Source organism: Geotrypetes seraphini, chromosome 3 (assembly GCF_902459505.1).
Source record: "Geotrypetes seraphini chromosome 3, aGeoSer1.1, whole genome shotgun sequence".
Lineage (NCBI taxonomy): Eukaryota > Metazoa > Chordata > Amphibia > Gymnophiona > Dermophiidae > Geotrypetes > Geotrypetes seraphini.
The window spans coordinates 100,090,191-100,117,057 of record NC_047086.1 but is presented as its reverse complement, the minus strand read 5'-3'; the positions used below and the strand labels follow the sequence as shown (position 1 = coordinate 100,117,057).

The following is a 26,867-nucleotide window of genomic DNA, read 5'->3' as shown; positions in this document are numbered from 1 at the left end:
GAAAACGGAGACCGAGGAGCAAGCCTGGTCCCTATTCAAGGGCACGGTGCAAGAAGCACAACATAAGTACATCCCCAGATTTAGAAAAGGGTGCAAAAAAAAAAAAAAAAAACGAACAAAAGACCCAGTATGGATAACCAATGAAATGAAGAAAGCGATAGGAGACAAGAAAAAATAGTTCCATAAATGGAAAAAGGACCAAACCGGAGAAAACTGGAAGGAACACAGGAAATGCCAAAAAGAATGTCATCGAGTGGTTAGGAGAGCAAAAAGGGGATACGAAGAAAGACTGGCCAGGGAGGCAAAAAAATTTCAAATCTTTCTTCAAATACGTTAAAGGGAAGCAACCGGCGAGGGAGGAAGTAGGACCGTTGGATGATGGAGACAGAAAGGAAGTGATAAAGGAGGAAAAAGAGGTAGCTGATAGGTTAAACAAGTTCTTCTCGTCAGTCTTCACAAGCGAGGACACATCCAGTGTACCAGAACCCGAAGAGATCTTCATTGGAGACCAAGAAGAAAAGCTGTCGACAATAGAGGTGAGCCATGAGGATGTCCTCCAACAGATAGATAGATTGAAAAGCGACAAATCACCAGGCCTGGACGGAATCCACTCAAGGGTACTAAAAGAACTAAGAAACAAAATAGCGGAAATACTCCAATGAGTTTGCCACCTATCCTTGAAAACTGGCGAGATCCCGGAGGACTGGAAGATAGCAAATGTTACACCTATCTTTAAAAAGGGATCGAGAGGCGACCCGGGAAACTACAGGCCAGTAAGTTTGACATCGGTTCTGGGCAAGATGATAGAAACTAAACTAAACTAAACCTTAGGTTTGTATACTGCGCCATCTCCGCAAGCGCAGAGCTCGGCACGGTTTACAGAGTTAAGAGGAAAGGAACTACAATAAGGGATAAAGGAGAGGGACTAAGAGGAAAGAGAGACAGAATACTGGAGAATGGGAGGTGATTAGATTTTTGCAAAGAGCCAAGTTTTCAAGTTTTTGCGGAAGGATTGGAAGGAGCTTGAGTTTCAGAGTAGGGATGAGAGGTTGTTCCAGAGTTCTGTGGTTCTAAAGGGGAGAGATGTTCCAAGTTTTCCTGTGCGGGATATACCTTTTATAGAGGGGAATGATAGTTTCAGTTTTTGGGAGGGTCTGGTGGAGTGTGGTTTTGAGGAATTCCAAAAGAGTGGGATAACGGGAGGAAGGACGCCATGTAGGATCTTGAAGGCTAAGCAGGCACATTTAAAGAGGACTCTGGAGTATACTGGGAGCCAATGAAGCTTGGAGAGGAGTGGGGAGACATGATCGAACTTGCCTTTTGCGAAAATAAGCTTAGCCGCGGCGTTCTGAATTAGCTGAAGTCTATGGAGGTTTTTCTTAGTTAGGCTTATATAGATGGAATTGCAGTAATCCAGTCTAGAGAGGATAGTAGATTGAACGAGGACGGTAAAGTGAGAATGATGAAAGCAGGATCTCACCTTCCTCAACATATGAAGGCAAAAGAAGCATTTTTTTATCAAAGAGTTGAGGTGATCATTGAAGGAGAGAGAGGAGTCTATGACGATGCCTAGGACTTTGCTTGAAAACTCAAGCTGAAGAGTGGGTCTAGAAGGTAATGGGATGGAGATGGGTAAATGATCTAATGTTGGGCCGAGCCAAAGTAGTTTTGTTTTAGACTCATTCAGTTTCATTTGTACAGATTGGGCCCAGGATTGGAGATTCGTAATACAAGTGGATATGTTCTCAGCGAGGTTCGAGAGGTTCGAGTCAGTCTCGAGGAGGATGAGGATGTCATCGGCGTAGGTGTAGAGAGTTTCTAGGGGGGATAGATGAAGGAGTTTCAGAGAGGTCATGTAGATGTTGAAAAGGATAGGAGAGAGGGGGGAACCTTGCGGGACTCCACGTTTTGGTTTCCAGGGGGGGATGAAGTACCGTTTAGGTTAACGGTGTAAGAGCGGAAGCGTAGGAATTTCGAGAACCAATCTAGGACTGTGGAGCTTATGCCTATTTCAGAGAGTTGGAAGATAAGGATATCGTGATGGACGACGTCGAAAGCTGCGGAGAGGTCGAATTGTAGGAGAACAGCGAATTTCTTGCGAGAATGGAGTAGTTTCACCTTAGAGATTAGTGAGGCCAGAAGGGATTCGGTGCTGAAGTTGGGTCTGAAGCCGAATTGGAGGATAGAGAATCTTTCTAGATAGGATGAAAGTTGAGTGGATATGATGGATTCTAATAACTTGGTTAGGAGGGGGATATTTGCTATTGGGCGGTAGTTTGACGGTATGGAGGGGTCAAGGTCGGCCTTTTTCAATAGAGGGGCCAATGAAATATGTCCCATGTCGGAGGAGAAGAGGCCCGATGTTAGGGCTGAGTTTATAAGTTCGGTGAGGGAAGCGATGGCCTGTGTAGAGGTGTTCTCGAATAGGTAGGAGGGGAAAGGGTTCAAGGTGCACTTGCAAGTTTTTAGTTTGAGGCAAAGTTTGGAGATTTGCGATTCGGAAACAAGTTCGAAGACGGTCCAGGATCTGTCGGCTGGAATGGGGGTGGAGACAGGTAAGGTAGGGTTGGGGTCAGTAGAGACCAGGGAGTTGTAGGAGACTGTGGGTGGGAAGGAGCGTCTTAGGGTGGTAACCTTTTCATTAAAGAAGATTGCAAGGGCATCTGCTGATATGGACGGTGGGAGCAAGGGTGGGTCTTCTTTTGTAGTTAGGGAGCGCCAGATGTTAAACAGTGCACTGATCTGGTTGTTGGATTTAGAGATCTTGTCTCCGAAGAAGTGTTGAATTGTAAAGCTTAATATTGTCCCTCCAGGTCTGTCTATCAGGGATTTAGATTTTTTCCATTTGCGCTCCAGAGCGCGACATTTCTGTTTCAAATCTCTGTGAAGAGGTAAGTACCAGGGGGCCTTTCGGGGGTAGGAGATGGTTTTAGTGGATATTGGAGCAAGGGAGTGGTAGGTGGACTCTGAGAGGGCGGTCCAGTTGCGCCAATGGGATTTGGAGTCTGTAGGTCTAGGGTTGGAGGAGAGTTGGTTGAGGAATTTGGACCAGAATAGATTGCTCGAGATTTTTTTGCGGTAGGTTATGGAATGAGAGGTGTGGGGTGGGGATTCAAGATGTGACATGAAAATGGGGAGGCAGGTAGTCCCTAGGAAGTGGTCAGACCAAGGGACTTGTTCCCAGCGAGTGTCGTCGATTGAAGTTTTGAAGGTGGTAAGATCGAGGAAAGTGGTGAAATCTAGTGTGTGCCCTTTTTCGTGGGTTGGAGATAGGGTGGGTGAGGGAAAACCTAGTGAAGTAAGGAGGTTGTTGAATTCAGTCGTGTCCTTGCTGTTGGAGTCAACAAGGTGGAGGTTAATGTCACCAACGATCAGAAGTCGTTGAAATTTAAGGAAGGCGTTTGTTATGGCCTCAAAGACAAGGTTGGAGGAATTGGCCCAAGGGGTAGGTGGGTGATATAGTAACAGGATGCCCAATGGGTGGGTGTGGAGTTCATCGTTGACTGAGGCCAGCAGATATTCTAGAGAAGTGTGAGTGCCCGTCTCGAGGAGCTGGACGTCAAAGAAAGATTTATAGAGGAGTGCCAGACCACCTCCTTTTCGATTGGGTCTGGGGGAGAAAAGGCCTTGGTAACCGTGGGGGAGGAGTTCGTTTTGTGTGAATAGGTCGTCTTTGGTGATCCATGATTCTGTGATGCACAGGAATCCGAGGTCAAGCTCGTCTAGGAGGTCCTTCAAGATTTGGGTCTTATTGCACACGGATCTGGCATTGCAATAAAATGTCGGGACTGGGGTGAGAGAGTCCGAGGCAGTGTAGGGAAGATGGGCAGGGGCTTTAGTGAATCTTGGTTGACTTTTCGAGGGGTTTTCTTGAAAGGTGGATTTCTGGTGCGTAGCAGTGTGGGGATTCTGAGTCCAGGGCAGATGTTATTGGTATTAGAGGGGTCGAGTAGGTTGGGAGAGGGTGGTTTCAGACAGAGGTAAGTAAGGAGGGGTGAGCAGAGTAGGAGGAGAAGGAGCCAGAAGGATGGATTCATGGCGGGATTAGGACCGGGTGGTTGGAGTGTGAGAGTCTGCAGCAGGGGGGGGGGGTGATAGAGTTAGTTGAGGAATGGAGCAGGGGAACTTGAATTAGGCTGGCTGATTGTAGGGCTAAGAGTGGAAAAATATTTTTTTTAGGAGTAGGTCAAAGGGGGGGCTTTATCGGTGAAGGTAATTAGCAGCTGAGCATTTTCCTTATGGAGCTTGAAACGGAGAGGCTTGGAGCAATAGATGGATAACAAGGTAGATGCGCAGTTAAGGTTAGTGTGTGGCCCAAGGATGTGCTGGGGGTGGGACAGGGCAACAGGGAGGTGAGAGACTGGTGAAACCTTTGGCAGAAATATAGTTTGGTGCTGAACTAAGCAGAGACAGAGTAAAATTTAGCAACTAAACAAGAGCATAGACAGTAATAGAGTATAACACCGAAACAGGAATATAAACAATGGTAAACTTTGGCCGCGGGCAGGAACCAGGTTGGACAAGGGGAGCTGTGAATCTGGGGGCCCCCAGTGGACTTCGATAAGTCAAGGAGGGGAGAAGGTGGTGAGGTGAGGCAGAGAGGAGTCCGAACGTGCTTGTACTGTCTTGCACGGACTTCAGCAGTTCCTGGGTGGGCTATGGACGGCGGAGTTCAGGTGAAAAGTAGGAGCAGGGTTGATCACTCCTGCTCGAGTGGCGTCGGGCGGAGGAAGGAGGGACTGTAAGAGGGCTTAAGAGGGCTGGAACGGCAGGCCAGGTGCCGAAGTGGCTGCTGGGGGCGGGGCAAACTGCCGAACTCGTCGCTCCTCCGGTGCAGTGAAGGGGGACGACTCAATCTCCCTTCCCCTTCACTGTGCTGGGTCTAGAAGAGGCCCGGTCTGCAAAGCCCTTAAGAGGGCTGGAAAGGCAGGCCAGGTGCCGAAGTGGCTGCTGGGGGCGGGGCAAACCGCCGATCTCAGGCTCCTCCGGTGCAGTGAAGGGGGACGACTCAATCTCCCTTCCCCTTCACTGTGCTGGGTCTAGAAGAGGCCCAGTCTGCAAAGCCCTTAAGAGGGCTGGAAAGGCAGGCCAGGTGCCGAAGTGGCTGCTTGGGGTGGGGCAAACCACCGAACTCGTCGCTCCTCCGGTGCAGTGAAGGGGGACGACTCGATCTTCCTTCCCCTTCACTGTGCTGGGTCTAGAAGAGGCCCGGTCTGCAAAGCCCTTAAGAGGGCTGGAAAGGCAGGCCAGGTGCCGAAGTGGCTGCTGGGGGTGGGGCAAACCGCCGAACTCGTTGCTCCTCCGGTGCAGTGAAGGGGGACGACTCGATCTCCCTTCCCCTTCACTGTGCTGGGTCTAGAAGAGGCCCGGTCTGCAAAGCCCTTAAGAGGGCTGGTAAGGCAGGCCAGGTGCCGAAGTGGCTGCTGGGGGCGGGGCAAACCGCCGATCTCAGGCTCCTCCGGTGCAGTGAAGGAGACGACTCGATCTCCCTTCCCCTTCACTGATAAAGGACAGCATCTGTGAGCACTTTGAAAAAAATGGACTAATGAAAGCGAGCCAACATGGCTTCTGCAAAGGAATATCGTGCCAAACAAACTTACTGCACTTCTTTGAGGGGGTAAACAGCCAGATGGACAAAGGGGAACCCATAGACATCATTTATCTCGACTTCCAAAAAGCCTTTGACAAAGTACCCTATGAGCGGCTACTTAGGAAGCTGTAGAACCACGGGGTGGAAGGGGATGTACACAGATGGGTTAAACACTGGTTGGCAGGCAGGAAGCAAAGGGTTGGGGTGAAGGGCCACTACTCAGACTGGTGGAGGGTCACGAGCGGAGTTCTGCAGGGGTCGGTACTCGGACCACTGCTATTCAATATTTCAGGTATTTATAAATGACCTAGAAATGGGGATGAAGTGTGAAGTTATAAAATTTGCGGATGACACTAAACTCTAGCAGGATTAGAACTGTGGAAGAATGTGAAGACCTACAAAGGGACCTGAACAAACTGGAGGAGTGGGCGAATAAAAGGCAGATGAACTTCAATGTAGAGAAATGCAAGGTCATGCATATAGGGAAAAAGAACCCGATGTTCAGCTACCAAATGGGGGGATTAGTACTAAACCTTGAAAAAGACTTGGGTGTGCTGGTGAACACAACAATGAAGTCAACGGCACAATGCGCAGCAGCCTCAAAGAAAGCAAACAGAATGTTGGGTATTATTAAGAAGGGTATTACAACCAGAACAAAGGAAGTCATCATGCAGCAGTATCGCGCGATGGTGCGCCCGCACCTGGAATACTTTGTCCAGTATTGGTCGCCGTACCTAAAGAAGGACATGGAGATACTTGAGAGGGTTCAGAGAAGAGCAACAAGAATGATAAAAAGGTATGGAAAACCTTTCATACGCAGACAGGCTGGAAAGGCTGGGGCTCTTCACCCTGGAAAAGCGTAGATTCAGAGGAGACATGATAGAGACTTACAAGATCATGAAGGGCTTAGAGAAGGTGGAAAGGGACAGATTCTTCAGCCTATTGGAAACTACAAGAACAAGGGGGCACTTGGAGAAATTGAAAGGGGACAGGTTTAGAACCAATGGTAGGAAATTTTTCTTCACTCAGATGGTAATCCTTCTTCCATAACTCTTTTTGTAATCCGCTTTGAACCGAAAGGTAATGGCGGAATAGAAATCTGTAATGTAATGTAATGGTGGTAGACACCTGGAATGCGCTTCCGGAGGATGTGATAGGACAGAGTACATTAAGGGGATTCAAGGAGGGATTGGACAAGTTCCTGAAGGATATGGGGATTGAGGGGTATAAATAGAGGTAGAGATAGGATTATGAGAGGGTATAGATAGAAGAAAAATGGGAATTGAAAGGTTTTAGACAAAGGATCACTTACAGGTCATGGACCTGATGGGCCGCCGCGGGAGCGGACTGCTGGGCGCGATGGACCCCTGGTCTGACCCCGCGAAGGCACTTCTTATGTTCTTACTTTATCAAATGTTTTTTGAATATCCAGATACATAATATAGACTGGCTCATCTTTATCGGCATGTTTATTCACCCCTTCAAAGAAATGTAGTAGATTAGAGAGGCAAGATTTTCCTTGACTATATCATGTTGGCTTTATCTCATTAATCCATGCTTATGTACATGCTCTGTAATTTTGTTTAGGATAGAGGAACGTGATGTACAGTCTACACTGGAAAACCATAAAAAACACCTAAGAGGACTGAAGGAGAGTAAGACAGACAGGCTAAAAAGATTTGGAGAGCAGATGCCTAATTTTCTTCATGCAATTAATACAGCTTTCAGAGAAGGACGTTTTAAAAAAAAAACCAATTGGTCCTTTAGGTAAGTAAATATTTGGATAAAATGATGTGAAAAGAGCTATTTGCAAATGTTTATATAAGCTTATATTGTGAATTTTCTCTGTCATGTGTTTTATTGTTCTGTGAAAATTTGTGTTTCCTTATCTTCTGCTAGACCAGTCCAAATGAGTGGATTATGCACTCCAACTTGCAGATGAAGGCAGAGAATACTGACTTCAACACCTGTATACCTATATACCAGTCATTATTTCTCTGCCTTTAGCAGTTGATACAGGTGATCTGGTGCAACAGAATGATTTGTTCCAAGGGGTACATGTAGCCTTTTGGTCAAGACTTTTGAACTCTGGAGCTCTCTGGTATCTGACTATGGACCTTTACCATGATTTGAGTAGAAAAAGGTCCCATCTAAGAATCCCAAGCTTATAAGATGGTGACTTTTTTTTCTGAGAATGTGGTATGTAGGGCTCTGGTTGAATGGGTATAACAGTGGGGATGGGACCCTGTTATTTTATGCATGGTGTTGGGGGGGGGTTCCTTACCCAGGTACTTTCTAATGTTTCTCCTAGGTGTGGCTGGGCGCCTGGAGAATTTTCCTAACTCAGAATGGCCTACACTACATATTTGGGTGGATACTGGGTGACCGGCCGATCTGCATAATATCTTGGGCATTACGTCCCCCGTAAAGAGGACAAAAATTTTATCTCAATTGAAGCATCATCACGTTGATATTGCCCGTCTCTAAGAGACGTGACTAATAGATAATGAACATAAGAAATTGCGGCAGAATTGGGTAGGAGAGTTGTACAATGCAAGCTGGGGTTATTTTTCTTATTCGTAAGAGATTGCCTTGCGAAGTTACTATCCAATGTCAAGACACACAGGGTAGATACCTACTGGCTAAGCTGCTGGTGCAAGGTGTAATATTTAGACTTCTTGTTTATGGTCCTAACACATATTCCCACCCCTATTTCCAAAATTTGGTTAACTTGTGTATTCGGGATCTGGAGTGGCTGGGGACTTTAATCAAATTCTCAATCCAGATCTGGATTGCTCCAAACCTAGTGGGCAACAGTCACAGAAACGAACTAAGGGTATTCCCTACTTGTGCCACTCTTTGGGGTTGGTGGATCCCTAGAGGCTGTTACATTCCACCAAGCATGACTATACACATCAGTCCCGAGCTCATCGGAAATTTTCATGGATAGACTATATTTTAATTTCAGAATCGCTGTTCCCAGAAGTGAGGGAGGCGTGTATTAGGCCTCTAGAAGTCTCTGATCATAATTTATTCTGGCTGGATCTCTCAGTGGGAGGGAAGTTGGGTTCGAGTGCTGGGTGGAGATTCCCTGCCTACTTACACAACGATCCCCAATTTTCTAAATATTTGTAGGACAAGTGGGAGGAATACCATCACTTTAATTCATAACATATATTGGAACCATATTATTTTGGGAGGCGGCGAAGGCCCTTCTATGCGGTGGTATTATTGCATATGTATCTACTCGTGCGAAGTGGATAGCCCGGGGCATTGTCCATCTTGAGCACCAAAGCACCTGCTTGAAGCATACATTTCTTAGGCAGCCCACTAGACCAAATCAGGAGGCTTACCTAGCGGCACAGACTGCCCTGAATTCCTTAATACATGAGCACATGAAGAAGTCTTTATTCTACCGTAAATATCATTACTATAAATATGGTAATAAAGCGGGGAAACTACTAAAAATTGGCGGGAGTCGCAATATATTTCCAGCATTTAGGAAGGGTAGGGTGGAACTTTGACTAGTGCTGCTGATATTTATAATTGTTTCTATCGTTACTTTGAGAGCTTTTATGGGGCCCCCGGCCAGTACACAGGCCCTGATGTGTCTGATTATATGAAAGATGCTGGTATGCCAAAATTATCTCAGAGTCAGCTTGCTGGATTGAATAATGTACATTTACAGGAAGGCCTTTACATTTAGAGGAAGAAGTGCTAAAGGCAATAGTCTCGGCGGTCTTGCACTGCGCCTGGGCATGATGGTTACTCTCTGGAGTTTTATAAAGTTTTGTCGTCTTCTCTTGGGGGCCCGCTTTTCGCGTATTATGGGAACATACAGGCCCAGGGAGCTTTACCGCATTATGCCAATGAAGCCTGGATAACCCCGATTCCAAAGCCCTATAAGCCGAAAAATTAGTTAGAATCATATAGATCAATATCTCTCCTTAACGTAGAAATAAAAATTGTTGCGTGCATTTTGGCGATCGCTTGGCCTTTATCCTGCCTACCTTAGTGACATCGGAACAGGTGGGATTTGTTAAAAATCGTCATTCAATGATCAATGTCTGAAAGGTACTTCTGGCCTACTCCCATGCCCAACGACAGGGTGCCCCAGGAATTTTTGTGGGACTTGATGCGGCCAAGGCCTTTGATAAGGTGAACTGGCAGTACTTATTTCAATTGCTGACTTATATTGGATTTCAGGGATGGTTTTATGACTGGGGCCTAGGGCTTCAGTATTATTAAATGGAATGTGCATGGCCAGTTTCCTCATAGGGTGGGGTATGCGACAGGGGTGCCCCATGTCTCAGATGTTATTCATATTATACTTGGATCCCCTTCTGCGCACCTTCATGCGGGATGATAAACTAGAGGGCTTGCCGGAGGGTACTTCTCAAATTCGAGTACTGACTTTTGCCAATGATCTCCTCCTAACACTAGGGAATCCACAGCGTTCTTTAGCTCGGGCACTGGACATATTAGATGAATTCCATTTATATTCTGGTCTTACTTTGAATAAACAAAAATCATTTGTGCTTCCCACTAATAACTCTTTAAAGACCAGATGGATGGGTGAGTTTCCATTGCAGTGAGCAAACTCACCATCTGGTTTACTTGGGGGTTAAATTCCCGCAAGACTTAACACATTTATATAAGCTGAACATAATAATTGATGCTGCTGGGTCAGAACTGTGGTCCATCCTGCCCAGCAGTCCACTCACATGGTGGCCCCTAGGTTAAGACCAGTGCTCCAAATGAGTCCAGTCTCACCAGTTTAGCATGAACTTGTCCAACTTTGTCTTGAAACCGTAGAGGTGTTTTCCCCTATAACAGACTCCAGAAGAGTGTTCCAGTTTTCTACCACTCTCTGGGTGAAGAAGAATTTCCTTACGTTTGTACAGAATCTATCCCCTTTCAACTTTAGAGAGTGTCCTCTTGTTCTTGCTACCTTGGAGAGTGTGAACAGTCTGTCTTTCTCTACTAAGTCTATTCCCTTCAGTATTTTGAATGTTTCGATCATGTCCCCTCGCAGTCTCCTCTTTTCAAGGGAGAAGAGGCCCAGCTTCTTCAATCTCTCACTGTAGGGCAACTCCTCCATCCCCTTAATCATTTTAGTCACTCTTCTCTGGACCCTTTTGAGTAGTACTGTGTCCTTCTTCATGTACGGCGATCAGTGCTGGACGCAGTACTCCAGGTGAGGGCGCACCATGGCCCGGTTCAGCGGCATGATAACCTTCTCTGATCTGTTCGTGATCCCCTTTTTGATCATTCCTAGCATTCTGTTCTCCCTTTTCACCACCGCAGCACATTGTGCAGATGGCTTCATGGACTTTTCGATCAGAACTCCCAAGTCCCTTTCCTGGGAGGTCTCTCCAAGTACCACACCGGACATCCTGTATTCGTGCATGAGATTTTTGTTCCCAGCATGCATCACTTTGCACTTATCCACGTTGAATCTCATTTGTCATGTCGATGCCCATTTTTCAGATCTTCGCAATCCCCCTGTGTCTTCATTACTCTGTATGCCTTTGTATTGTCCGCAAAATTTAATCACCTCACTCGTCGTACCAATGTCCAGATTGTTTATAAAGGTGTTGAAGAGCCAAGCACCGAGCCCTGCGGCAACCCGCTGGTGATGCTCTTCCATTCTAAGAATTGTCTATTTACCCCCACTCTCTGTTTCCTATGCTCCAGCCAGTATTTAATCCACGTGAGTATTTCACCCTCGATTCCATGGTATGCAATTTTCCGAAGTAGTTGTTCATGTGGAACTTTGTCAAACGTCTTCTGAAAATCCAGATATACAATGTTGACTGGGTTGACCTTGTCTATCCGCCTGTTTACTACCTCGAAGAAGTGCAGCAAGTTTGTCAGGCAAGTTCTGCCTTTACTGAAACCATGCTGGCTGGTCCTCATCAGATCGTGTATGACAAGGTGATCAATGGTGCGGTCCTTTATCAGAGCATTTACCATCTTTCCTGGTACCGAGGTTAGACTCACCGGTCTGTAGTTTCCCGGATCGCCCCTCGAATCTTTTTTGAAGATCAGCGTAATGTTCACCACTTTCCAATCTTCCGGAATCTTTCCCAATTTGATCGACAGATTGGCTATTAGCTGAAGCAGTTCATTTATAGACCCTTTCAGTTCCTTGATGACCTTCGGATGGATGCCATCTTGTCCAGGGGATTTATCGCTCTTAAGCCTATCAATCTGCTTGCATACCTCTTCTAGACTGACCGTCAACCCTTTCAGTTTCCTGTCTTCGTTTCCAGCATATAGCCTGATGGGTTCCAATATGCTGTGTATATCCTCTTCGGTATATACAGATGCAAAAAATGTGTTCAGTTTGTCAGCAATTTCTTTGTCCTCCTTTAGCACTCCCTTTATTCCACGGTCATCCAACAGCCCCACCACTTCCTTCTCGGGTCATTTCTCCTTAATATATCGAAAGAACGGCTTGAAGTTTTTCACCTCCTTGGCTATTTTTTCCTCGTAGTCGCTTTTGGCCCTTTTTATCGCCTTATGGCACCTGCATTGATGATGTTTGTGCTTATTCCAGTTTTCATCCGTTTTTGACCTTTTCCATTCCTTAAACAAAGTTTTCTTGTCTCTGATCGCTTCCTTCACCTCTACAGTGAGCCACGCCGGTCCCTTGCTTACTAGTACTGACCATAAATTACTGACATGGCAGTCTTACCCGCTTTCCTTGGTAGGACCAATAGCATTATACAACATGATGGTGGTGCTACAATGGCTTTATTTATTACAGATGCTTCCACTGGTGTTGTTTCGACGACACGCTGTACAGCATGTAGCTTCCCTGTCTGCATTTTTATGGCAGGGTAAGCAGGCTCGGATACCGATGGCCATTCTGATGTTACCTAGGGATCGGGGGGCTGGGTTCGCTGAGCATCACCAGGTTCAATATGGCATGTTAAATTAGGCATATCTTTGACTGGTTTTGTAACACTAATTATTTCTCTAGGCCTGATGTGGAATGTGCTTCTTATAGCACTTATCATTTTAGTTATTTGTTCCATACCAAAAAATTGCCTACCTAACCTCAGATCCAACATGACATCTTTCTACCTGCCATGCGTTTGACTTGGAAGCGACTCTACAAGCTCTTGAAAATCTCACCCCACGTCACACCTTGCTTGCCTTTAGCTGGCAATGGCAGTTTTTTCCCAGTTTGCTTCAATCGTCCTTCTCTTGCTGGGCTCGGTGAGGCCTAACTTATGTATCAGGCGGTATCTGCCAAGGGCCTCCTGTTGGGCTTTGATGAACTTCGGATCAATCATCAGCTACCGGCTACGGATTGGTATGCTTATCGTCAACTTCACCATTATTTGACAGCCCTGTCCCCTGCTGCATTGAATGAGGAGATACAAGAAAAACTTTTGGAGGCTCTATGTCTCACTGCCCAAGTGTGAACCCTGTTGCGATTTCATTATACATTTTTGCAGGAATTGGTAGGGGATTTGGACTATGCTGAACTGGCTCGGAAGTGGACATTGGATCTTACTGTACCCATAAATTTGGACATGATATAACAGGGTATAAGGTTGGGGTGCAAGCACATCTGCCCAGCCACTGAGATGGAACGACATTATAAATTTTTGCTGAGTGCCTATTGTGCACCCAATAGGGCCTATCGAATGCATCTCTGTGCAGGGAATAATTGCCCTAAATGCTCACAGGCTCATGCCACATTAGATCATATGTTTTGGCGTTGCCCTTACATATCCCACTTCTGGATGCTCCTTATTGCTTATGTGCAGCTCTGTTGGGTTGCAAGTGGCAATTACACCCCAGTTTTCTTTTTACTTTGACTGCTCACCTGCATCCTATACAGCCTGGTTGCAAGGTGTTGCTCTGGCAGGCCATTATGATGGGTAGAAAGAGTATTTTGACTTGCTGGCTCTCTCCACAAACGCCTACGATTTCTCAGTGGCAATCTTTTATGATACAATTAGTGTAGCTGGAGCGTAGAGATATTCTGGACGTGGACTCTCGAGCAGGTCGCCTTTTTGAACAATGCTGGACACCTTTCTGTATCACGCTGACACCTTATATTAGAAACAAAATTTGGTACTGATCTTTGTTTGTTTTTACACCTACTATGAGCGTTGCATACCTAGTTTGTTTTTCATGTCACTGCTGTTCCATGGATGGGTGGGGGTGGGTTGTGTGGGGGGCTTGAGGTACCTAGATGGGTTGGTTGATGCTTTCTTTGTTGAATTCGCTGAAGTTGTATATGTACATGCTTTAACTTCTGTTTATTTGAAATTCCAATAAAAATGATTTAAATATAAGGTGGTGACTGGTATTTGGTCCCATGAATAGAAGCCAGCAGGCTGGCCAAGAGACCCTACAGTCCAAGAAAGGCAAGGTAGACGTCTGTTCAACCAATGAAAAATCTTTATTCATAAATATAATCCCAACTAGGATCCAAGTTTTGGCATAATCAAGACGCCTTCATCAGGGGCCACTCATATAGGGCTCACTAAACGCGCTGAGGAGCTGGTATGTGTGCTGTGGCAGACACCGCTCCACTCAATGATCCTTGGCTGGGCAAAGCACTGACTGGCAGGGGTCCTATAAGGCCTTTTCCCAAATAGGGTGAGTACTTGACTCCTGTTGCCCCTTCCTTTTCCCCCCACTCCACACACATACACTGCTGTGCTCTTCTAGGAGGCTTCATTTGTGTTCTATCCCCCTTCAGCATTTCCCCAAAGATTTTTCTGGTTTTAGAGGCAAAATTTGACCCAAGAAAACCCAGCTTGTCCTTGGAGGTGGCCTCCAGATTTATTTCTATCCCGATACCTTGGATTACTCACTAGATACCGAGTTTTTTCCTTGGTCCAGGGATGTTTTATGGTCATACCCTAAGTCAGGTTTAGTTCCCTGGGAGGTTTTAGGAAGTGATGGGTGGTCCAGAGGAGTAAGACCCCCCCCTTCATCTTCAGCATATTCTAGACTTGCCTTCTAGTGAGTCCGTAATTTAGAGACCCAGACATGAACTGATGACCATCTCTTTCTGGGTTCAGTCCTCTTGTGTCCATGTCTCTCTCTCTCTCTCTCTCAAAAAAAAAAAAAAAAAGAGAGAGTGAGGGAGGGGATCTTTGATAGGCCTAGTTATCTATCCACAGAGTCAGTTTGTAATGCCTTGGATCAACCTTGTACTTTCTTCAGTTCAGCTCTCACTCTCTCATTTTTAGCTCTCTCACATTCTCATTCTTCTAATATCCAGGAAATCCATTGTTATGTAAGATTTGTCTCTATAGCCATTAATGGTAAGTCCTTTCATTTGCTGTTGACAGGCTAACATGGAAGTAATAGAGCTTGGCAATTCATGATTGGTCCAGCTTAATGAGGATTAAGTCATGGGACTTGGTCCTATGATTCAGAAGCCTAGTCAGCTTAAGCATACACAACCCATTCTCTGATAGGCCTATCAAAGAGGAGTCTCAGTAGATCTGCCCTCTAACCACCTTCATGGGTGAGCATATGAGAGGGTGCTGAAAAGTTCTCAGCCCAACCAAGAAGAGAATGACGTGGATACGGTTTATTCAGTGATCTGAAACAATGTAAAATCATAGAATTTCATTTCTGTAAATTGGCACTTAACAAAATAAGATAACACTCTTTACTGCTACAATGGCAAAATAATGCTCAAAATTTAGGAAATTTATTGGATGGACTGAGAACTTTTCAGCACTCCCTCATAATTGTCTCAGCTCATGTCCTAAATGGCCTTCCACCACGGTTCTTCTGTCCTGTGATCTCGCCTAGATTAAACAATCCAGCTCCACATTACAATGATTTTCAGTATACCAGCTTGGGTCAATAATGCTGACAACTTAATTCTCTTTAAAAAAATTCAGTTCAGGCTTGGTCTAGACAGCTATGTAGCAAAGCCTAAATTTAACCTAACTTTCCTATAGCTTACAGGCTCAAAACCACCCCAAGACTAACCTTAACACTATGATTACTGTGTATGAGTTTCTTGCAACATATTTCATATATGATATATTTTCAAATAGCATTTTAAAATTTAAATACAGTAAAACCTTGGTTAACGAGCATAATTTGTTCCGAAAACATGTTTGTAATCCAAAACACTCGTATATCAAAGCAAATTTCCCCATAAGAAATAATGTAATCTCGGACGAATCGTTCCACAACCCCAAAAACTTTAATACAAAATACTATATGTACTTGTATTGCAAGACCTCCAGTGTCAGAGAGAGAAGAACCATTGGCTCAATTGTGATGATGTATACTGTATGTACTCGTATTGCAAGACTTTGCTTGTTTAGAACAGACACTACACTCTTGCAGCGTCAGAGAGAGAAGAACTATCTGCTTGTGATGTGTGTATACTGTATGTACTTATATTGCAAGACATTGCTTGTATATCAAGTTAAAATTTAATAAAATGTTTTGCTTGTTTTTCAAAACACTTGTAAATCAAGTTACTTGCAATCCAAGGTTTTATTGTATTTTAAAAAATTAAATATTCTAAGAAATTTTATAGCAGAAAATTCTGTCATCCTAATAAGAAACAAAATTGTCTTACCTTCCAGAGTCTTTTGGCAGTACTCGCATGTGAAGTGAGGTGCCAAAGCTTTGTCTTGATCCCCAACATACATACTGAAATATGCCTTGTAGGCATCACACATCTTAGCAGATGCTTCTGTGGAGTAATTTTTACCTCTTATCTTGATAAATTGGCCACAAACATAGCAAAATGTATCTGCTGAATGTTTTCACCTTAGTAATAGAGCACCTAAGTTTACTCAGCTTGGAATCAATCTGGAATGTTCTGCAAAAAAGGTAAATTTCAAAATATCAATGTCCTGGTCACAAAAGCAAAGTTTGAGGAGAATGATAGCCATTTTTCTACTTTTGTGGCATAGACATTTTGTTATAGTGTAATCATTCAGGAGAGGCAATAAACTTATTTCCCCAGGTAATACTATTTTACATATATAAACAGTGTTTTAGATTGTCTGCATTGTATACAGGTAAAAGTTTGTGTATATCAAATTCATACAGACTTGTACATGCAGGCTTTAGAATGTATTCTAGGATTAGGAGATGCAAGTGCATGTTTGCTTTTCCTTTAAAGAAAAGTCATAAGGGTATAATAAAAGCCATACTGGGTCAGGCAAAAGGTCCATCTAATCCAGAAAACAGACAGAGAGGGAGATATATAGAACTCCAGTGTTGTACGGAATAGTGCCGGAAAATACCAGCTGCGACAATGAATCTAAATTACCAGCCAGTGCTCAACACTAATGGCAGGCAAATTATATGCATACTGTTCGTGTTGAACATTGGATGTTAAAAAAGGAGGAACATTCCTGGTGCATGCCAACCAAAACTGTGCACAGCTCTCGTGCGCATGCCCAGTCAGCAAGCATTGCAAATGCTAGGCTCAGAAGTTGTCCAAGGTCCAGGTCATGCTGACACAGCCAGTATATGAAGGAGTAGGGCTCCCAGTATGGGCTGTTTGGTGGTGGCTGAAAAGGGATTTGCGGGGACAGAGTCAAACTCTGGCAGGTCTGGCAGGCAAGGCCCATAATAAGGCTGCTATTTTTGGAGCCCCAGCCAAAAGTGAGTAGCAGCAAATCACTACTATTCAGAAGCACCTTCCTCTATTGAGAGGATCTGGGTGTCATCGTAGACAATATGATGAAATTTTCCACCCAATGTGCGGCGGTGGCCAAAAAAGCAAATAGGATGCTAGGAATTATTAAAAAAAAAGGGATGGTTAACAAGACTAAGAATGTTATAATGCCCCTGTGTCGCTCCATGGTGCGATCTCTTCTGGAGTATTGCGTTCAATTCTAGTCTCCTTATCTTAAGAAAGATATAGCGGCGCTAGAAAAGGTTCAAAGAAGAGCAACCAAGTTGGTAAAGGGGATGGAACTCCTCTCATATGAGGAAAGACTAAAACGGTTAGGGCTCTTCAGCTTGGAAAAGAGACGGCTGAGGGGAGATATAATTGAAGTCTACAAAATCCTGAGTGGAATAGAACGTGTACAAGTGAATCAATTTTTCACTCCATCAAAAATTACAAAGACTAGGGGACACTTGATGAAATTGCAGGGAATACTTTTAAAACCAATGAGAGGAAATATTTTTTCACTCAGAGAATAGTTAAACTCTGGAATGCATAGCCAGAGGTTATGGTAAAGACGGATAGTGTAGCAGGTTTTAAGAAAGGTTTGGACAAATTCCTGGAGGAAAAGTCCATAATCTGTTAAAGGAAGCCTCTGCTTGCTCTAGATCGGTAGCATGGAATGTTGCTACTCTTTGGGTTTTGGTACTAGTGACCTGGATTGGCCACCGTGAGAATGGGCTACTGGGCTTGATGGACCATTGGACTGACCCAGTAAGGCTATTCTTATGTTCTCCTCTTTTTCTATCTTATAACCAGTTTCCAGTCCACAAGAGAACATTGCCTGACTTTTTTAATTTCCTCAGGAATTTCTAAAGTTTCTGAAAATCTAGATACATTATATCAACTGGCTGATCTTTATTCACGTTTGTTAATATCTTCAAAAAATGTATTCAGTTGGTGATGCAAGGCTTCTCTTGGTAAAATCCATGTTGACTCTTTCCCTTTAAACCATGTTTGTCTATATATCAGTAAATTTGTTTTTCTGTAGCACCTGGTAGACTGGAACGGAAACCACCAAAATCGGAGTTCCTGCGGCCTGCCGTGTCTGAAAAGCCTGGGACTTTCCTGACACCGAGGCCAAGGAACCGACCGACGTGAAAAGGAATCCCCAGCCGCTCCGGCAGTAAGGAAATACTTTTTTCCCTGACCGTGGGCGTCGGGGGAAGCCCGGGCTTCCCCACTATCCGATGCCGACTTGCGAGGCACCATCAGCGAGGGGCCCTGCCCGCCGGCATCTGCTGCCGATGTGGCTGCCCCACTGCTCCAGCCTGCACAACGCTTACGCAGGCCAGCCGCAAGTACCTTGTGTCTGGAGCACAATGAGCACTTTTTCCCTTTAAATGTGTTCATTGTGCTGGAAAACGCCATAGCTGAAAGAAAAAGTGCCGGTTAGTTGAGAAAACATAGAAAAACAGGCAGTTTACAGGGAAATGAGTCCTGCAGACTGGCACACACCTCAGGATTTTTTTTTCTAAGTCAGATGAGACTCCACGGCTCTCAAAACTGGAGGGCTCACCAACCAGGGTTGCAGGCTGCCTGCTGCACCTCTACTAAAATATGGGCAGGTGGGGGGAGGGACCCAGCGTGAGACCTGCCGGGTTTAACACCCCTGAGGTCGGACGGATCCTCAAACAGGACCCGTCCAAGCTCTATCCAGCACAAAAGGGGAACCCAGGAGTCCAAAACAAAGTTGCAACAGTGCGAAGAGGGGAGCTGAAAAGCCTTACCACCTGCTATGGAGACTGAGATAGACTGGATTTCTTGGGGGGGGGGGGGGGGGGAAGCTATACTGATATACAAGTTTGTTCTCAGTCTCCACCAGCTGGTAGCAGTGAGGTATATAACCCTTTCGTAAGGACTATACCAGTCTACAGGCTAACAGACAGTTTCAAGTTTGTTTATTTTTGATATACCATCTATCAAAATAAATGTCTAAACGGTGTACAATATAAAAAGATTGTAGAAAAACTTAAAATGGGTAAATAAAAACAATATTTTATCATATATTAAAATACTAGGCAAATTCACATTAATGTATATTAGATAAAAGGGAAGTTGGGAAAGGAGAAGTTGTTTAAAATATCTCGAAGTAAAATTAATAAAAAAGGAAGGTAAAAGTGGAGTGGCAAGACAGGTAGGGGATCGCTTCAGAAGAAGCGTTTGATGTTTCAGAGCTTCACAGAAATTAGAGGTTTGAAAAGCGGAAGCTGGTACTAAAGAGTAAAGGCATCTTTAAAAAGAAAAGTTTTGAGCTTGGCTTTAAATTTTGCAAGTGAGTTCTCTAATCGAACATATAATGGGAGGGCATTCCACAAAGAGGGGGCAGTGACTGAAAAAATGGATTTATGAGTAGTATCGTAAAATAGTTCACCTATTGACGGTATGGAAAGTAGGTTTTGATTGTTAGATCAGAGGGTCCTGTATGATGAGTATGAGATCAAACGTTTATTTATAAATGCTGGTTGGTTAGAGTCTTTTCTTTTAAAGGTGAGGAGTATTTTATAGGTGAGACGATGAGTGATAGGTAGCCAATGTGCTTTACGGAGGAGAGGAGTGACGTCGTTAAATTTTTTTACATGATAGATTAATTTGACAGCAGTGTTTTGCAGTAGCTGTAGACAGAGTTCTTTCTGGGTTATACTTTGATAAAGGGCATTGCAGTAATCTATGGTTGAAATTACAAGAGAGTGAATCAGAATATTGAGAGTGGAGGGATCAAGAAAAGAAGAGATATAGCGGATGAGCCTAAGCTTATGAAGACATTTCTGCACAACTTCACTAATTTGTTGGTGAAAGGTGAGGTCCTTGTCTAAAATGACTCTGAGAAGTTTGACCTTACTATCCGTTTGAATTGAGGAGGAATCGATACAGATAGGTATAAGTATTTATCTGGAGAGAGCGAGAAAAGGACAGTAGTAGTTTTAAGGATGTTCAATGAAAGTTTGTTATGCCGAAGCCAAAAGCTGATTTTATTGAGTTTTTGATTGATTTCTGTTATTTCATCAGGTGATGTGGGATTTAAGGGGTAGAGAAGTTGGATATCATCAGTATATGTAAATACAGTGAAACCTATAGATTGGGCCAAAGTAAGCAATGGTGTCAAAAATATATTAAAAAGAAGGAGAGAAAGAATTGAGTCTTTAGGGACTCCATAGCTTTGGTAGATGGTGGAAGAAATAGAGTCATTGAAACTGACGTTATAGTTTCGATCCTGGAAATAAGAAGAAAACCATTGCAGAACTGTACCAGAGATACTGATAGATTCTAGTCGTGTAAGAAGTAGGGAATGATCAATTGTGTACAAAAAAACAAAAAATAAAACAAAAAATAAAAAATAAAAAAAAAAGCCGATGTAAGGTCTAAGGAAATCAGAATGGAGAATTTACGATGGTCCTTAAAGTAATGGATTGAGGTTGTTAAACCAATGAGAGAGAAAGTTCAGTAGAGTGATTTTTCTGAAAACCTGTTTGATAGGGGTGCAGAGCATTAGTTTTTTTCTGCAAAATTGGACAGTTGATTGAAGACCAGTTTTTCAATTATTTTAGCTAGAAAAGGTAAGTTAGCGATAGGACAGTAATTAGCAGGTAAGAACCTAATTTCTCCTTTTGTAATAGTCTAATATTTTGTCCAGTAGTAATAGCAAGCTCACCATTCTGTAGTTTGCCAGATTATCCTTGCAACCCTTTAAAAAAATTGGCTTTATATTAATCTGTTTTTCTATATTATGGCAAGCCCTGCAATAATAGACTACCCATAGAGTTTACATGACTGTAGAGAGTTTCATTATATGCATGTAAACTGCACATGGATATATATTCAGATTTATTTTTTGAATTCACTTTAGGAGCCTGTATTCGTCTGAAAGATGCACAACTTGCTTTGGCTGTGGAATGTTGTTTTAAAAGTCTACTTCATGCTTTTTGTTGTGATAACCATCAAGACGAAAGAGTGCTTCAGTTTCTGATGTCCAAGTTTTTTCCACCCATGAAAAGACCCCAGATTATTGTCAGTGAATATCGAGATCAAGTCTATGATGTACGGCGTAGGTGAGCTTTTCATTTACAAGCGATAAGGGTTAATAGAGACCATTTTCCTTTTAATGTTTTTCATCAGATTGCTAGAGTTTAAAATGTAGACAGTGTTTATTTGTGGTAGAAATTAAAGATTAAATCTGGTAGTTGATTTATTTTTCTGAGATTTGGTTATAATATTAAAAGCTGGTAATGTGCTGTACTTTGATATCCATACATCTTGAAATATATTCTTCCTTTTTTTTCCCCCCTTCCTCTGGGTTCAGTATTGAGAGCTGCATCACTGGAAGCAAGGATTTGAAGATCATATTTGGGTTCTTTAGAAACAAAATATTCTTAGGATGATTATTACTTTGGAGGGAGTTTTATAAGTTCAGTGTTAAAATGAGTGTTTCCCAATCCTTGATTTCCTTTACTTCTGCTAGCAGCAAACATAAAATTTCTATGCAGTTAAACACTGTGGTGAATATACCGTATTTTCACGCAAATAACGCGCACCCGTATAAAACGCGCACACGGGTATAGCGCGCAGAAATCACGATGATATGTACAAAAACTTTGGTATACCGCGCTCACGGGTATACCGCGCATGCTGCCCGACGCTCCTTTCGCCCGCCCTGACTTTCCGACTCTCCGTTCACCCCCCCTGACTTCCGTGCACTGTCCCCCCTTGAAGGTCTGTCCCCATCCTGAAAGCCTGATGCCCCCCCCCCCCGACGTCCGATACATCCCTCCCCCCGAAGGACCGCCGACTCCCCAACAATATCGGGCCAGGAGGGAGCCCAAATCCTCCTGGCCACGGCGACCCCCTAACCCCACCCCGCACTACATTACGGGCAGGAGGGATCCCAGGCCCTCCTGCCCTCGACGCAAACCCCCCTCCCCCCAACGACCGCCCCCCCCAAGAACCTCCGACCGCCCCCCCAGCCGACCCGCGACCCCCCCTGGCGACCCCCACGACCCCCCCACCCCCCTTCCCCGTACCTTTGGTAGTTGGACCAGAAGGGAGCCCAAACCCTCCTGGCCACGGCGACCCCCTAACCCCACCCCGCACTACATTACGGGCAGGAGGGATCCCAGGCCCTCCTGCCCTCGACGCAAACCCCCCTCCCCCCCAACGACCGCCCCCCCCAAGAACCTCCGACCGCTCCCCCAGCCGACCCGCGACCCCCCTGGCGACCCCCACGACCCCCCCACCCCCCTTCCCCGTACCTTTGGTAGTTGGCCGGACAGACGGGAGCCAAACCCGCCTGTCCGGCAGGCAGCCAACGAAGGAATGAGGCCGGATTGGCCCATCCATCCTAAAGCTCCGCCTACTGGTGGGGCCTAAGGCGCGTGGGCCAATCAGAATAGGCCCTGGAGCCTTAGGTCCCACCTGGGGGCGCGGCCTGAGGCACATGGTCGGGTTGGGCCCATGTGCCTCAGGCCGCGCCCCCAGGTGGGACCTAAGGCTCCAGGGCCTATTCTGATTGGCCCACGCGCCTTAGGCCCCACCAGTAGGCGGAGCTTTAGGATGGATGGGCCAATCCGGCCTCATTCCTTCGTTGGCTGCCTGCCGGACAGGCGGGTTTGGCTCCCGTCTGTCCGGCCAACTACCAAAGGTACGGGGAAGGGGGGTGGGGGGGTCGTGGGGGTCGCCAGGGGGATCGCGGGTCGGCTGGGGGGCGGTCGGAGGTTCTTGGGGGGGGCGGTCGTTGGGGGGGAGGGGGGTTTGCGTCGAGGGCAGGAGGGCCTGGGATCCCTCCTGCCCATAATGTAGTGCGGGGTGGGGTTAGGGGGTCGCCGTGGCCAGGAGGGTTTGGGCTCCCTTCTGGCCCAACTACCAAAGGTACGGGGAAGGGGGGTGGGGGTCGCCAGGGGGGTCGCGGGTCGGCTGGGGGGGCGGTCGGAGGTTCTTGGGGGGGGCGGTCGTTGGAGGGAGGGGGGTTTGCGTCGAGGGCAGGAGGGCCTGGGATCCCTCCTGCCCGTAATGTAGTGCGGGGTGGGGTTAGGGGGTCGCCGTGGCCAGGAGGGTTTGGGCTCCCTTCTGGCCCGATATTGTCGGGAAGTCGGCGGTCCTTCGGGGGGGGGGTGCGAGTGGTCCTGCCGGGGGGGGGGGGGGGATGTATCGGACGTCGGGGAGTCGGCCGGGCAAGAGGGCTTGGGCTCCCTCTTGCTCCGATCGTGGATGCAGGTGCGGGTGGGAGCGCGTGCGAGTGGTCGTTCGGGGTGGGGGTGCGAGCGGTCCTGCTGGGGGGGGTGAATCGGGCGTCAGGCGGGGTGGGAACTATGTTTTAAAACTTTTGTATACCGCGCTCACGCATATAACGCGCGAGGGGTATGCGCGGTAGGTAAAAACGCGTATAACGCGCGCGTTATATGCGTGAAAATACGGTATATGGAAAAGTTGTCACAGCTGTATTGTCCCAATGGAAATAAACAGAAAATATACTATATTTGAATTGATTATTGGTACTTCAGTATTTTAATTTTTGCTTTCTTATTTGTGAAGGGTGACACAGTAATCATTTTCATTGAGATATCGCTGTGTGAGAAATTTATCTATGCATATTCCGCACGGTGTGTTTGATTGCACAGAAATTTAAGGACCCCGCATGCAGGCACATGTCACAACACATCTGTGTCCTGTTACTTCTTTAAAATAAAGCAAACAAAAAAAGTGCCTTGTTAGTATATAGGACCATGCACCATGTTTTTTGCAGAAATCCTTTTGTGTAATAACACATTAATTTGTCAGGAATAAATATTAAGTGCATATTTTAGTAGTTGACTGTTTTTATATCAAGTAATTTGGCTTCCATTGTCATTTTTACACAAACGTTGTGTATGCAGTACATGCAAGATTATATAAAGTATTTCACAGCCTCAGTATTGTTGAAAAGCTGGAAAAAATAGAGAATGAACTGATGATGTTGACCTGTTTCCTTACTAAAGTCCCACTAAGCATCAATTTGCCACCTAAGTTGAGAAATTTCAACACACAAGTTCCTCAGAATGCCACACTAGATATTTGTGTGGTAGCCGTCCTCAAAGGAACTTTTAAGTGTGTGAGTTTGTTGTTTTCTAACGTTTCATAAAGTGCAAGTGCTTCAATAAATAATTATCATTTTTGTTGTATTTTTAAATCGTTATCATTTTTGTTATATTTTTAAAGAATTACTGCAAAAGCAAATACTTAGCTTTATAAAACTGGGTCTGCCTCAATCCCATGGGTATTAAAAGTTCCTATGAGGACGGCTACCACACGAATATCTAGTGTGGCATTCTGAGGAACTTGTGTGTTGAAATTTCTCAACTTAGGTGGCAAATTGATGCTTAGTGGGACTTTAGTATTGTTACTTTGGTGCACATTTTGATTTTGACCTGTTTCCTTAGCATCCTAATCGAACTAGTCCAGAATTTGTGGGTTGTCCTCATTAAACTAGCAGATGTGTGGAAACAGGTTCTAGAATTCTGGGCTCTACTCTGTTAGGGCATTGTGCAGCCTGAGATCTTCAGTATGTCTTTGTTTCCAGCAGATAGTGTGAGGCAGATTGTGCAGATCTTGGACTAGTCTTTGAGGAAACTAGTCCAGTTTGAGAACTGGTAACCAGTTGAGGGAAGTAATGCTTCTTTATCTTCTTGGGGGGGGGGAAGGAAGAAGAAAAGTTGGATTTTTTTTTGGGGGGGGGAGCCAGGGGACATCTCAGAATCTTTACGCTCAAACCCTCACCTACGTGTTCTTCCTTCTGTGAAAACAGCAAAGAATAGAGCAAAATAATGTATCTGAATACTTGCTTTTGGGTAAAAGAATAACTTTCTGTACTAAAGGTTTGTGAGTACTTGAGGGGTGGAGAGGATTTTGCACTATGTATTCTTTGAGCTTAGGTACTACTGTTTATTATTTCTAAAGCGCTACCAGACGCACGCAATGTTTTACATTAAACACACAAGAGGCGTTCCCCGCTTGAAATAGCTTACAATCTAATTATGAGAGACATAGAGGACAAAAGTGAATTTATACATGATGCTTAGGTGGGAATTACAAGGGACTTAAGAGGTGGCGGGGGAATTTTTTACCATCAGGTGCAGTCCATTCAGGCTTTACAAGTTACCTCTTTCTTTGAGACTTTCTTCAGATTTGAAGGAGGACCTCGGAGCAGGTTTACCTTTCTCCTCAGAATCTGTGCTTTTACTTCATAAGGCTTTTTTGCTGAAGTCCCAAACGGAAACTATTGTTTTGCTGTGGAAACTCATGGTACTTCAGCTTCAAAGTGCAGGTGCATTCCAAATTTACATGACTAGGAACCAGTTTAATCTTCCTATATCTGCATCATACCATGGGAGGTTTTTTAGGCTAGGTTCAGACTTCATAGCAGAACAGCCAGAAGAGGGAGAAATTCCACCTGATGTGGAGGATGCTCCTTCTGTGGCACTTTGGATGAATTTCCAGCAGTTATGTCAAAGACCTTAGTAGCTTTCAGTATTTCTGAGGAATCTTCATAGGAAACTCCTTCAGGAGCTCCTATCTTGGTGTGGATACTAAAAAGCTTTCTTAAGCTCTTCTAGCTATTACTCTAAGAAAACACTTATTTTACTAAGTGGGAATCTCCTGTGACTGGGTTGATCCCTTTATCCCTTACTAGCTGCCAAGTTATAAGCTACTTTCTTCACAAAATAGACTTCACTCTCAAAAGCATGTTAGCTTCACACACACAGATATGTCACGGGTTTATTTTGTTGAAGACACACCAATAAACTTTTCGACTGCTACATCACTAAGTGATCTTACCATAGAATCACCACCAAATGAATCTACAAATGCAGAAATTTTTAAAATGGGGCATTCATCTTCTCACTTTGAAAGGAGAGATACTATTTCTACAAAAGGCAGAAGTACAGATGAGCAGCACAACAAAGAAAAATGGGGAGACCCGATGATCCACAGTGAAAACAATCCACCGATGAAAACAAAAACTGTGGATACAGATGTTCTGGAGATAATTTATTACACACTGACATATAAAACCATGAAAATCCAGTTAAAAAAGTACAACGATAAAAAATACTGTGATAAAAATCCACCCGGACCCTACACGGTCCGTGTTTTGGTGAACACGCCTTCCTCAGGGGTCCAATGGTTTGCAAACTCACATATAAAGAATTGGAATGAAAACAGTCTATTGTCTTTAAACGTGTGAGCAAAGAAAACCGTAGACAAGCATTTTTTTGCTACTTCAGCTTGTCTACGGTTTTCTTTGCTCACACGTTTAAAGACAATAGACTGTTTTCAGTCCAGTTCTTTATATGCGAGTTTGCAAACCATTGGACCCCTGAGGAAGGCGTGTTTGCAGAAACACGGACCGTGTAGGGTCCGGGTGGATTTTTATCACCATATTTTTTAGCATTGTACTTTTTTAATTGAATTTTCATGGTTTTATATGTCAATGTTTAATAAATTATCTCCAGAACATCTGTATCCAGTTTTTGTTTTCAGAAGTACAGATGATACAGATGTAAGAAACAGTTCAGCTGTTACTCTCCCAAAAGTAGATAATAAAAAAAGAAGGTG

The 26,867-nt window shown here is 44.6% G+C and overlaps 1 protein-coding gene across 1 annotated transcript in view; it reads left to right on the top strand.

Moving 5' to 3' along the window:
- SMC6 (structural maintenance of chromosomes 6) overlaps positions 1-26,867 on the top strand; it is a 295,141-nt gene that overhangs the window by 144,077 nt on the left and 124,197 nt on the right. The window contains 3 exon segments of the mRNA XM_033937259.1: positions 7,178-7,331; positions 7,333-7,357; positions 21,130-21,331. Of these exon segments, the coding sequence (XP_033793150.1) occupies positions 7,178-7,331; positions 7,333-7,357; positions 21,130-21,331 (381 nt within the window).